This window comes from Lampetra fluviatilis, chromosome 1 (assembly GCF_964198595.1).
Source record: "Lampetra fluviatilis chromosome 1, kcLamFluv1.1, whole genome shotgun sequence".
NCBI classification, from domain to species: domain Eukaryota; kingdom Metazoa; phylum Chordata; class Hyperoartia; order Petromyzontiformes; family Petromyzontidae; genus Lampetra; species Lampetra fluviatilis.
This window is the reverse complement of record NC_136275.1, coordinates 29,581,192-29,594,366: the sequence shown is the minus strand read 5'-3', so window position 1 is coordinate 29,594,366 and position 13,175 is coordinate 29,581,192. Positions and strand designations below refer to the sequence as shown.

The 13,175-nt window shown below is 46.5% G+C and overlaps 1 protein-coding gene across 3 annotated transcripts in view; it reads left to right on the top strand.

Moving 5' to 3' along the window:
- The window catches only part of LOC144934525 (uncharacterized), a 30,288-nt gene that overhangs the window by 5,040 nt on the left and 12,073 nt on the right, over nucleotides 1–13,175 (top strand). Inside the window, exons 3-7 of one of the 3 annotated variants that reach the window (XR_013637174.1) lie at nucleotides 4,043–5,233; nucleotides 5,789–6,204; nucleotides 8,679–8,838; nucleotides 12,705–12,886; nucleotides 12,999–13,054. Coding sequence is in view for 2 of the 3 variants with exons in the window: in XM_078860397.1 (XP_078716523.1) it covers nucleotides 4,043–5,233; nucleotides 5,789–6,204; nucleotides 8,679–8,838; nucleotides 12,705–12,886 (1,949 nt within the window). In the remaining variant the exon portion in view is untranslated. The remainder of the gene's footprint in view (nucleotides 1–4,042; nucleotides 5,234–5,788; nucleotides 6,205–8,678; nucleotides 8,839–12,704; nucleotides 12,887–12,998; nucleotides 13,055–13,175) is intronic. The other 2 variants (XM_078860405.1, XM_078860397.1) reach the window with 2 other exon arrangements.

Here is a 13,175-nt window from a genome sequence, read left to right as displayed (position 1 = left end):
TCTTGCTGAACATCTCTCTGTATATGTCTTATGTGGACATCTTCCTGATTTATGTTTTTTTATCTGATCCAACAATCTAGGATTTTAGTCGAGAACAGGGGGATATTTGTGAATGTAAACATTCAATAATGTGCAGCTCAGTATGGCTAATTGCATGTATACATTTCCGCACGGTTTGTACCATTGTGATGAGTAGATTGAAACTTTTTTTTAATTACCTGATCGAGAAAAAAATATTTAGGGCCAGAGTTTAATACTAGCATTTACTTCGTGATATTGGGTGACTCCGTCTAGCCATTATTGCAGCGTTTCAGGTGGGGGAACACGAGGTCAAACTCGTGACATCACAACCGATGGGTATGACATTTCTCCCATGTGAACAAGTGTTGCACGGCACTCAGTGCAACGGAAAAAATCCACTGTCGAGGTCAATTAGCTCTCAATTATCAAAAAACTATGTAAGTATAAACTATGTTTTAAGGGCCCCACTGAGCTATAAAGATATTTTTCAGAAGCGACCTGGCCACACACAAATGATAGCTCAACAAAAGTAACTTATCATGTGGAAATTTACAGCAGCCAAATACTCTAAACGCATGTTGATTCTAAATATGGAGGGAATAACTGAGGACCCGGAGAAAAATTCACGCAACCACGGGGAGAGAGAGACATGCAAACTCCAAATAAACAGGCTTCAGTGTCGGGATGGAACCCACGACCTCCTGTATGCTAGGCGAGGTAGTTAATATCTTCTAGCTACCGTTACCATGGCATGGGTGGTAAGAACCTATCTCAATCCAGCACGTAAGCTTATATCTCATCACTTAAATTTTCTAGCGGGTATCAGGGTCGTTTTTATGTTCCCGGCAGGTGCGGCCGTTGTCATTGTTTCCCACCGTGGAGTGAACATGGATGCGATGCAGGGTCGCCACTCCCTCCGCTTTGCACCGCGGAACCAGTGTGTGACACATTGGAATTTTTTAAGATTAAATTTTTTGACTTAAAGCTTTCGTGACTACTTTCGGTCAAGTCACATAGATAGAAAAATCATGACATTTCTACACAACTCTCATTGTTCTCTACCCCAATCCCCTCCACTCTCTCTCTATTTAAGGCCTTGACACATAGGCGTTTTCTTTCTGTTTGTCTATGTGTGTGTCTCTCTCTGCTTGTGTGTCTGTCCATGTGTCTCCGTGTCTGTGTTTTGTCTCTCTCTCAAATTTAGCAATCTTTGGAAGAACGTAATCAACCAGGTAGGGTGTTGACTGTTGTGATAGCCGACTCTCTGTGTTGTATTGCATTGTATTTCTAAGTTTACTATGTTTGTTTTCACATTCATTCTTACCCGATGATGGTTGCTTGTGTTGCGATCGAAACGTCGTATTCTATTATTATTTAATTTATTTTCTTTCGACGTGACTTTACCGAATGAACCAAAGAGTGTAATTTGCATGTAAATGTAAGATCGGAGAGCCTGATATACCCCACTACTACGGTGCTGAAGAGGGGGCTATTGTATTGCTAGAGATTAGAGATTAGCATGTCAATGTGAGTTGGCTCCCGAAGCAGCAGCTATGTAGAAGATTGGCATGTCAGCGTCAGAGAACCGGGCACAACGCCACCTCGTGGGCAACAAAAGCTGCGGCGTTGGCCGCTGCACTGAGAGACCAGCATGTCAACGCAAGAGAACCACCGCAACAGTGGCCATGCCAGTGAGACATTCAGCCTATTAAACATCGAGAGCCACCGCCACATGGAGGAAAAAGGAGCAGCAGCTATGTTAGTGAGACATTTAGCCTGTTACTTTCTGCCCCGCCTCCTTCCCACCCCCCTTCTCTCTCCCCCCCTACTGCCGAGGCCTATATAACCTCTTGCTGCAGCAGCTCTCCCGCTATATTTCTCCTGCCTCAGCAGTTCGCCTGCTGCATTTTTTCAATCTTGACTTGAAGCTTTCCTGACTGCAGGCATCCATACTCTTTGGTTCTTGCGGTAAAGTCACGTAGGTAGAAAAATAATAGATGACGACGTTTCGATCACAACAGAAGCAATCATCATCAGGTGGGACAACCGCAGCAAGAAAAAACTGCTGAAGTAGGCGAGAGATGTGCCGTGGCACGAGGTTATATAGGCCTCGGCAGTAGGGGGGGAGAGAGAAGGGGGGAGGAGGAGGCGGGGCAGAAAGTGGACCCCGCAGCAGCACCCGGGTCACTGGAGTAAAGTGGGCCACCGCGGCAGCACTGGAGAGGTCGGCTGCAGGGGGGAGAGAGAAGGGGGGGTGGAGGAAGCAGGGCAGAAAGTGGACCCCGCAGCAGCACCCGGACCACTGGAGATACCTGAAGACGATTGCTTGTGTTGCGATTGAAACGTCGTGATTTTTATTTTTCTATCTTCGTGACTTTACTGAAAGACCCAAAGAGTATTACATTTTTTTTACTGTTTATTTTTCTCTCTAAAATGTTCTTTTTGGGAAATATGTTTATAGAAAATAATGACGGTTGAATTTGTTTTAAGCTTGTTAGTGTGTTTATTTTTGTTGCCAGATAAAGGAGGTCCCATGATGTAGATGCTCACCTCGAGCTCTCATTACTCTGATAGTGCATTGTCTTTGTGCTGTATGCCTTTTAGCGTCCTCTGGTCTAACACCGTTTGAGATGAGGCTCAAAAGAAAGCTGTCTCTGGTGTTGACCAAACAGTTTCAAAGACAATGCATATATTATCAGAGTATTTTTTTTTGCTTTTTGGCCAGAAGTATTGTGATTAATGCAGACATCAGTTTGGTGTTTTAACAACTTGACACCGGTTTTGTTGCCAGATAAAAGGGGAAAAACCTATTCTCATCTCTTGTTGGTTTTGGATATAGAGTTGAACAAATTCGGGACACGTGGCTATGATTATATTATGTGGCATCAACATTGTTATCGACAACGTCATCGGCCATTGTGCCATGTTGATCTTACACAGTTTGCGCTTTGTAAATTCTGGCTCGGTTCATCGTAACAAATGTGAGTGGTTGATGCAAAAGGCTGTGTGTTGTATGTTACATCTTGGGGGGGTGCCTCTTTTAGGGGAAGGGCTCTCATAAACTTTTTTAAGTCAATATACATCCATATTTAAAAAAAATGGGATATTTTTAGCCAGTATCAAAGTTTGAAAAAATAAGAATAGATTTTACCCTTTCTGGCAATAAAACAAATGTTAAGATGTTCAAACACCAAATAGAAACATTTTGTAAGGAATCAAGTCTGCATTAACCACACACGGCACTTGTGGTGAAACATGCAAACAACATGCTCTGATAATATATGCATTGTCTTTGAAACTGATTGGTCTCCATCAGAGAATCCTTCTTTCGGGCCTAGTCTCACCAGTGTCAGACCAGAGAACGCATTTTGGCGTTTTTTGGCGTTCTCTGGTTTGCATGTTCACCATGAGTATGTGTGGTTAATGTAGATATGATTCCTTGAAAAAGGTTTCTACTTGAACATCTTAACACCTGTAATATTGCCAGAAAGGGGAAACCTATTCTTATTTTTTTATACTTTATCTTGCTTTTAATTACCTTCCCACTTGTTATTTAATGCTGAGTGTTACTATTTCGATTTTTTTCCTTCATGATTTTTTGTTTATTGTTGAGCATGTAATGTTTCATATTGTTTTCTTTTGAAGTGATCTTTATGTTTAAAACTTTTTCCAATCTTACCTTTTGTTACACGTCTTTTACGTGCATACGCATAGGATATTATTCTGTCCCTGGTGAAAATTGGTACCCTGTAGCCTAATAGCACCAAGAGTGAGACACCAACATCATTGGGGGGAGCGGTGGTGCAGCGGTTAGTGCACTGCACCCTAAACCCGACAGACAACCTGAGTTAAAGCTCAGGCTCTGGTTAACATCGGTGGTGAACGATATCTGCCATACGATTTGATGTAAGGTTTGAATCGATGTAAACTAGCAGCTGTATTTATATTTTTATAGTTGAATAAGAAACCCCTGATGCGTAGAGACCACATGAACGGTCTACCCATCTCTCTCATTGTGTAGGTGCAGTGCCGAGGAGCTGAAGTCCGCGGCGCTTCATATGCAGGTGGAAGCTCTCACGACGCTCCTGCGCACGCAAGGGGTGGACGGACAGATTCCCACGTGCAAGCAGAATGTACCCAGCCCCTCCCACCCGGAGGCAGCAGCGACGACGGTTACGTCCAGCAATGGTGCGTGGGTACCGGTGGCGTCGGCGTTGTCGTCTTCGCGAAGGCGCGGATTCGCCGTGCCGAGCCGGCCGCGCTCGGACGCGCTGGAGGAGCTTCTGCTTCGCCAAAGCGTGGAGCAGGGTCTGAGCCCTGTGGCGGCATCGGCAGAAGACGCCGCTTCTAAAGCCGTTACTCCGGTGTCCTCTCTGTCGCCGTGCCACTCGTCACCACCATTATCTTCGGATGAACTGGAAGATAAGCAGCACTCCGATACCCCGGCGCAGAGCACCGGTGAAACCGGGAGACTGGTGGAGAACAGCTTCAAAGAGTTTGAGCACGATGGGATTCGTAACAGCAACAGCAGCGTAACGGATGTCGTAAAAGGTGCTATGGTAAATGATTCAGCACCCGCGCCTCTGACTTGTCATGTGGGTGATGTTCAAAGCGTGGCAGCAGTAGATGAAAGGGAATCGAAGCAGACATCAGAAGAAGAATGCAGAAGCGTGGATGGAGCAGGAGACACGACATTGAGTGATGGCGGGAACAGTTCGGCGTCGGGACAGAGAGAGGCGCGTAAAAACCAGCGTAAACAACGCCTGCCAGTGAAACAGACCGATCTGTGCTGGTCGTCTCCAGGCCAGCGACCCAGCTTCCGCAGACGCAACCGGGCCAACGTCGCGAACCGCAGGAGGCGGGCGCTGAGCTTGGAGACGACGACGTCGGAGTTGTGGCCAGGGAACGGTGCCGAGGCAGAACGGGACGTTTCGAGCGTATCCGATCGGTCATCGGACGGGAGTTCGGAAGGGCGGTACGAGAGGCCACGCTGTGCAAAAAGCGGTGGCAAAAGGGGCCCCACGGTGGCTTCCGACAGAAAGGCAGCGCGCAGGAAAATCCGGCGTGTGGCTGCTCCCAAGGTGGCAGTGTCGGCGGCGGCGGTGGAGAGGAACGTACCAGCGGGGGAGGCCGCCGGGCGATGCTGCACAAACAGCACCCCGGCCTCATCAAGAGCCCCCACGGGGCACGTCGGTGAAAAGGAGAGCTGGATGTGGGTGCCATTAAGAAAAAAAAAATTACACACCGCTTTTAATTCATTCTGTCAAAAAAAAATCAGTTTTTTTCGACAATGCCGCGGGCACGGGTATACGTTACCGCCTCTCTACCATCGACAATGAATGGAGAGCCATTCTTCAAGTGAAAATGCATATTTCGGAATATAACTTGTTTTCTGTCGCTATAACATTACCTTCATTTCAAGCGTCTTGGTCTACCAGATGGTTTCTCATCACATCCACACTTCAAGCACTACACCACAGGTCACGACGCTCCTCTCTCTGCTTCTGGCCTCACACCACTCCACTTTGGAATTCCCTCTCATTGTGTCTTTTCCTCAAGCTCTTATAATCTCATGCACTTCAGGAAACTTGTTGACTCGTTATCTTTTCGAACCTTGATAGCCCTGTTTTTTGCCGGGCCGCTTGACATTTTTGTGCCTACGAGTTCGGCGGCTGTGTGAAAAAAACAAAAGCCATATAAATGTATTGCGGTTACTTCTACTTATCTTTTAACCACATGCGAATTTTCTTTTTTTTTTCTTCTTCAGGGATGCCGGCTTTCCGACCCAACCTTCGGACGCTGAACACGCCACCTCCGAGATGACCGGAAGCAGCTGCGCAAGCAACGGCAAGGCACCCGAGCAGATTCCCCCGGGGGCCAGCGAGGAGGCCAGCGAGGAGGCCAGCGAGGAGGCCGGCCGGCACGAAAACGCGCCGGGCGGCTGGCCGGACACGTGGACGCCTACGGGCTTGGAAAGAGATGACGGTGGGAACGACCCGGCCAGCGTGCGCCTTTCCAGGAGGAAGCCCGTATGCCAAACATGCGGTAAAGAGTTCTCGGAGCCAAGCAGCCTGCGGCGCCACGCGCGCATCCACAAGGGCCTGCGGCCATTCGTTTGCTCGCTGTGTGACAAGGCGTTCACGCAGGGCAACCAGCTCAAGACCCACATGCGGATACACACAGGTGCGAGCTGGCCTCTCCCCCCCCCCTCCCCTTTGCATTGCGTGTACTGAACGATTTCACCCCGGCCGCGCAGCGTTTTACTCCACTCGGCCCCGTTCCTTCGAGCCGGAGAACGGTCGTGTGAAAAGTCTTAAAAAAAAAAATTAGGGCGTGTAAATGTGGGACGAGGAAGAAACCGCCGTTATGATACGACCAGCACCACCACGGTTGTTTGGTTTTTTTGGCAGGCTCTCAATACATTCGTCGGTGTCGGATATCAGAAAAGAAAGGTTTTACTTTCACTGTTGACGCTTGACGTTGCTGTGTTGTTCTCCAAAGTTTTGGTCTGGGCACTGAGTGCATTTGGGGATACCTGCAGCGGCGCAGCTTTTCACATTTTGAGGGCGAAGCTGTCTGCAGAGGCAGTGTTATGTCCAATTAGCGTTTTAGAACAGACTTTAATGAACGACTCGGCTGAAATCATGCCCTCTTTAAATTGAGTATGGTAAACCCTCCCCACTATCCACGGCGACTTACATTCTTGAAAATGCCCGCAAATGCAGAATTCGCTAATGCAGAAACCTTGTTCAACGCGAAAACTGGGGTTCCATTCCTGGTACCTGGTACGAGTTGGGGGTGGGGGGGGAATGGTAAATGTTTAATACCTATGACGTTGCAGTGTTGTTCTCCCTGGCTTGGGCACTGAGTGCATTTGGGGGCACCTGCAGTACCGCAGTTTTATGAAAAAATGTCGTGGCAAAAGCCATTGTTGCACTGTACGTCTATGGTCCTTCACCGAGCCGCACTGACCAGCGTGGTGAAGTATGGTCACGTACACTGGCGGAGCCAGTGGAGGGGGGTGGGGTGGCACGTTCCCCCCCAATGATCCGATCGAAATCCCTAATTTCGGTCGGATCATTGGGGTTTATTAGTAATAAATCGGTATTTTGCGACCCCCACTGCCACCGTGTAGCTTACAGTATTATTATGTGCCTGGGACTCTATGAGATGATAGGACAATAGTCTGAGTCCATAATTGGCAATAAATAACGGCAAAGCAGTTATAAGTGACTCACAGAATTGTGCGCAGTTGCGTATACAGTATACGACTTCCCTGAAGGCATTCACCTTCAGCGAGTGCGATGCCGATCACACACGGTTCGAATTCGACCCTTGATTGATGGCTGCGCCATCGCCGCACACGCGTCAAATAAAAAGCAAGGGACAAGTCCTTACTAACAACTCCTCTATCATTTTTCATTGCTGGAGGGGTTTCCCCCCCTACCTGAAAATCCTGGCTCCACCATTGGTCACGTAACTTGACCCACGAGGCGTGAGATGATGAAGGTAGTACAAAGACATGGTCTACGCACACCACTCGCTTACACGACATACATAAAGACAAAGATTCCCCCACATAGCCTGAACAGATTGTCGGAGCAAGTGCTGTTAGCGAGCACCTATCAAGGCCGGCACGGCACATGAGGGGATGGGTGGCCAGCACCACACACGGCCACCCAGTGGTGATGGTCACTACACACACCGCACCAGGCACTCATTTAAGGCTGAGTCGACCTAGGGGAGGCCCAGGACCGGTTCAGATAATCCTCACTGGTGTTTGCCGTGAGCGGGAATCGAACTGGGGTCGCCAGTTTCGTAGCGCAGCGCGCTAACAGCTGCACTACCGCTCCTCACGACGTACACACACACGCACGCGCGCGCATGCACACAGAACTTCCACATATACACGTCACTTTCTAACTCCACTAGCACAGCATTTGCATACACATACCACTGAAAATGCGCCACTTACACCATTTGTAAACACGCACATCGCCCGCACCCGCATACCTATCACAACTCACTCACTCGAGCTGCGGTCAGAAAATTACCGAGTCCATAATGATGGCAACAAAGCCTGCACAATCCTCAGAATTAAACGCGAGAGACAGAGAGAGAGAGAGACAAACACAGAGAGAGAGACACGCACGCAGAGACAGAGAAACAATGCCTCTGTGACAGGGTAATAGAGAGAGGGGGGGGGGGGGGGCAGAGAAATTAGCATATCTGTGTGTGTGTCTCTCCGTGTCTGTGTTTGTCTCTCTCTCTGTATATTTGTCTCTCTCCGAGCTTGCATTCACACCTGATGACGGTTGCTTGTGTTGCAATCAAACGTCGTATTCTATTATTTATTTTATTTTATTTCTACGTGACTTTACCGAAAGAACCAAAGAGTCATTCCTGCAGTCACGAAAGCTTAAAATCAAGTCTTCAGGACTCCTGCTCTGTTTCTTGAATTTCAAAAAAGTCGACCCCCCTCCTATATTCTCTCACATCCCCAAAACGTCACCTGGGATAGCAGAGCCCATTGTACACATTTGCATTTTAAAAATGCTCTCCACCGACACAGCAGCTGTCGCATTGAACAAGGCGACTTTCATTTCGTAAATGTCATGCAAAAACGGTCCACGCCTTGGTGTGTTGCGCGCACGCAGGTGAAAAGCCCTACGTGTGTGAAGTGTGCGGAAAGGCGTTCGCACAGAAGTGTCAATTGGTGTTTCACACCCGCATGCACCACGGGGACGAGAAGCCGTACGGCTGCGACGTCTGCGGGCTGCGCTTCGCCACATCCAGCAACCTGAAGATTCACGTGAGGTGTGTATCGCGGGTCATGATAATTGCAGCACTCACCGACGCGTGGCGAGGAGATGTTATCTCCCTCGCCTGGTATGCAGGAGGTCGTGGGTTAGATCTCGCTCCTGACGCCTGTTGTATATTCGGAGATCACGGTGTCCACGGTGTCTCTCTCCCTGTCGTCGAATCCTCCGGTCTCCGCGTCCTCCTGTTTTTACCTCCATATTTAGATACGCGCTGCTGTAGATTTCCATGTGATAAGCCACTTTCGTTGAGCGATCATTTGTGGCCAGGTCGCTTCTGAAAAAAGAGCTACATAGCTCAGTGGGCCTTACCCTGGGAATAATAATAATGAATAAATATTTTTTTAAAGATGTGATAAATGTGCTAAACGGTACTCAGTGACTCAGCTGCAACCATGCCCTCTTTAATTATGTAAGTACATTAAACCATCTCTATCCGCACGGGTTACGCTCGTGAATACGCTCGCGAATGCAGAATTCACGAATGAAGAAAACCTTGTTCCACTGGGGAAAAATGGAGTTACGGTTCCTGGTTCGAGTGAACATGGGGGGGAAATTGTAAATAATTAATAACAATCACTTAAAATAAATAATTAACAGCGATGTGGCTTTTATATTACCTTTGATGCTTTGATGATGATAGAAGTGGTGAAATTGAGGAATTCAGGATGATGATTCCTCGGAAGATGCAGGTTGTTTGATGTCAACGGCGCACAGGTGATAACGGTGATCACAAGTTGGTAACAACACAGGTGATAACACAGGTGATAACAACGGTGATCACAAGTTGATAACAACACAGGTGATAACACAGTTGTGACGGGATGAATGACACATTTATATTTAGACGGAGAGATCCGAGCTCGCATGTTCGCTCACTACGGTCACGCAGTTCCGTTCCGCGTTATTCAACACTTGGCATTACTCTAGTTCTGTAGAATATCCTGTTGACGTGAGTGTTACATGAACACCTTTGGGGCAGCAGGGTTGGCGTTGTGGTAACACTTTGCACCTCACAGCAAGAAGGCCATGGGTTTGATTCCTGACTTGGGCGTCTATTTGCATGGAGTTTATGTTCTGTTAAGCGCAAGTTTTCTCCGGAGTTCTGCGGATTTCCCTCATTGCTGCTGCAAAAACAAAACAAAAAACACGCAATTGTCAGTGGTCGTGACCAAACATCTCACGCTGAAAATGTACCTGAAAATTACTAAACTATTTTTATTTTACCAGGTAAGGCCAACTGAGCAATATAGTTCTAGATTTGAAGCTTTCGTGACTGCAAGGATTCATATTCTTAGGTTTTTTCGGTAAAGTCACGTAGGTAAAAAATTTTAATTAATAAAAGTAAAATAAAAATAAAATAAAAATCACGACGTTTCGGAGGCAACACAAGCTGAAGACGGAAGCTTGTGTTGCCTCCGAAACGTCGTGATTTTTATTTTATTTTACTTTTATTAATTTTAATTTTTTACCTACGTGACTTTACCGAAAAAACCTAAGAATATGAATCCTTGCAGTCACGAAAGCTTCAAATCTATTGCTCAGTTGGCCTTACCTGGTAAAATAAAAATAGTTTAGTAATTTGCAGGTACATTTTCACTGAGAATATGAGCAATATAGCTCTATTTCAGAAGCGACCTGGCTATTACAAATGATAGCGCAATGAAGTGGCTATTCACGTGGAAATGTATTGCAGCCAAATACGATAATCACATGTTTTTAAATGTGAAGGGAAAAACCGGAGGACCCGGAGAAAAATCCACAAGACCACGGGGAGAGAAACATGAATACTTAAAATATGCAGCAGGCGTCAGGGTCGGAATCGAGCTCACGACCTTCTGTATACCAGGTGAGGAAGTTAACATGTTGGCACTGTGGTCGAGATGTTAACAACCTCGCTTGTCCTGTACAAGGCAATGGTCCAAGCCGTCACCACCACCACTGCCGGCCTGTCAAACGGCACCAGGGACGCATGAACTGGGCCGCGTGAATATTTTAAAGAGATGCTCGTCCCCTTCGTGTGCGCGCCTCTGCGTCGTAGTACATTTGATATAAAAAGTTAATATTTAATATTTGTACAGTATTTCAAAGTGTTGATTGCAACATTTTTTTTACCTTGATACTCCCAAGCTATATTTATTCCATTGATTAAATGGCATCTAATGAGAAGCGTCTTGACATTGAAATAAGTAATATTTAAAAATACTTTACAAAAAACAAGCTTTAATGAAATGTACTGTACTCGTAATGGCAGAACTCCACAACTCCAGGAAGTGGCCGCAAAGCTTGCCACAACGTGAGGGACCGTGGTGATTTACAGCTAACGTCAGTTGAACGTGGACAATTAGACACAAGCCGAAACATAACATATAAAAATGAATGTTTAAAAATACTTTTTTTATTTTTTATAAAATATAGTATTGTCATCAGTATGACATAAGTATACCAAGTTTGCAGTCGATACCACATTGGGAAGTGGGTTAAAATTGAGTTACAAGATTTGAGGATATGAAAACGACAACAACAGACAGAGTGAGTTAAATAAAAGCATGTAAAATAGTGTGTCAGCGGGCACTCAAACAGCAGGAGCGGCGCATTCGCCGTTCGCTGCAGAGATTCACGTTTCATTTCCAGCAGGCCACCCTGGTTAACGCTGCGGGTAAATCATGCACACGATGCACTGGCCCCGCTTGCTTTGCAATGGAGGTTTATATTTTTTATTATTATTGTTTATATGAATTTTTGTTTAATTTTTTTTTACAAATATGTTTTTATTTTTTTCTTGGGTGCAATTGTGAACAATAACCATATCCGACAGTTCATCTAGTCGTTGATAACCACTGGTTCACCGCACGTCAAAGGACCCGTGACCGTCGTTGGATACGAGTAGGCCATTGTGTCGCTGGTGCCATCGTCCAAACTTGCCAAATTCCCCAAAATGTCACCCCGAAAATTTCTCAATTGCGGCAACCATCCTCCCCTTTCCCCAGCACCACACCTGGAAAACTAAAGCCTGCTCACAAGCCGGTGGAAAAGTTCCCTTTTTCCGCACAGGGACAGCAGCGACCAGGGTTGCCCTTATAATGTTTGAGACGTGATGCGAGGTGCTTTGAGATGCTGAGGCATTTAAGCGCCGTAATGGACGACTGATTTTTTGGAGTTTGGTTCTAATAACCTTTTTGTTGTTGTTTGTTAGTGCTTTCTGTTTCGGTGCCATTTCTTAATTTGTGTATTCCCTTGTTGATTTTGCTTGGTAGTAGTAGTAGGGGGTTTTCATTTGCTCGGTGTGAGTGTGCGTTGGGCTTCTTTCGCGCCATACGTAGCCAACCATGTGTACGGGATTCAGTCCTTATATATAATTAATGTACAGCGGTGTAGGATACTTTTGCCATGAATGACGCAATGTAAAATTAAAGCCTTAAATTAACCGGAAGAGGGGAAGACCAAATAGAGAATGGATTAACGGCGACATCATTGAGATTTTTGCCAGAAAGATGTGGCACCACTTGAGCATACTGCCACTACAAGACGAAATGTGCAGCGGACACCTACGGGGTTGTGTGCCTATGAATCGTGAAGATATTAGGAAGCCACTGGAGCTATGCACGTTTAAATCATCTAGATTGAAAAACTAGTTTTTTTTTAAACTGCTTTTTGTGTTTAGTTTATTGTCCTTCCCCCGCACGATTAGCGTGGTTGATGACGGACAGTGCGAAAGAAGTTCAACATACATACATACGTACATACATGATAATGATAATTAAGTATTATAAATGCAAAATACGATGATTTAATGTATGCAATGAAAAGCGCCGTTTCGTAAAAGCAAACAACTTTTAAGGGGCCATCTCGTTCCCCTGCCAGCAGGAAACACAGCGGAGAGAAGCCGTACATGTGTGACACGTGCGGGCAGCGGTTCGCTCAGGCGAGCACGCTCACCTACCACGTGCGCCGGCACACGGGCGAGCGCCCCTACGTGTGCAACGTGTGCGGCAGGACCTTCGCCGTGTCCAGCTCGCTCATCACGCACGCGCGCAAGCACACCGGTGCGTCGCCTTCTTCCTGTTCACTTTCTCTTCAACTTCTTCTTCAACTTCTTCCTCTTTCTCTTCACCTTCTCCTCCTCCTCCTTCTTCCTCTTTTTCTTCTGCCTCTTAGAAGGGGACGACGGCAGGAACGACCCGGCCAGCCTGTCTTCCCGTACAGGCGTACGTGTACGTCATCAGTTTTTCTTCCGATTCCGTAACCTATGACGTGCGTATGTGTACATCATCAAAACGAAACCGGAATAAAACATTTTAATAAAATAACTTAATCGGTACCGAGGCTTCCACA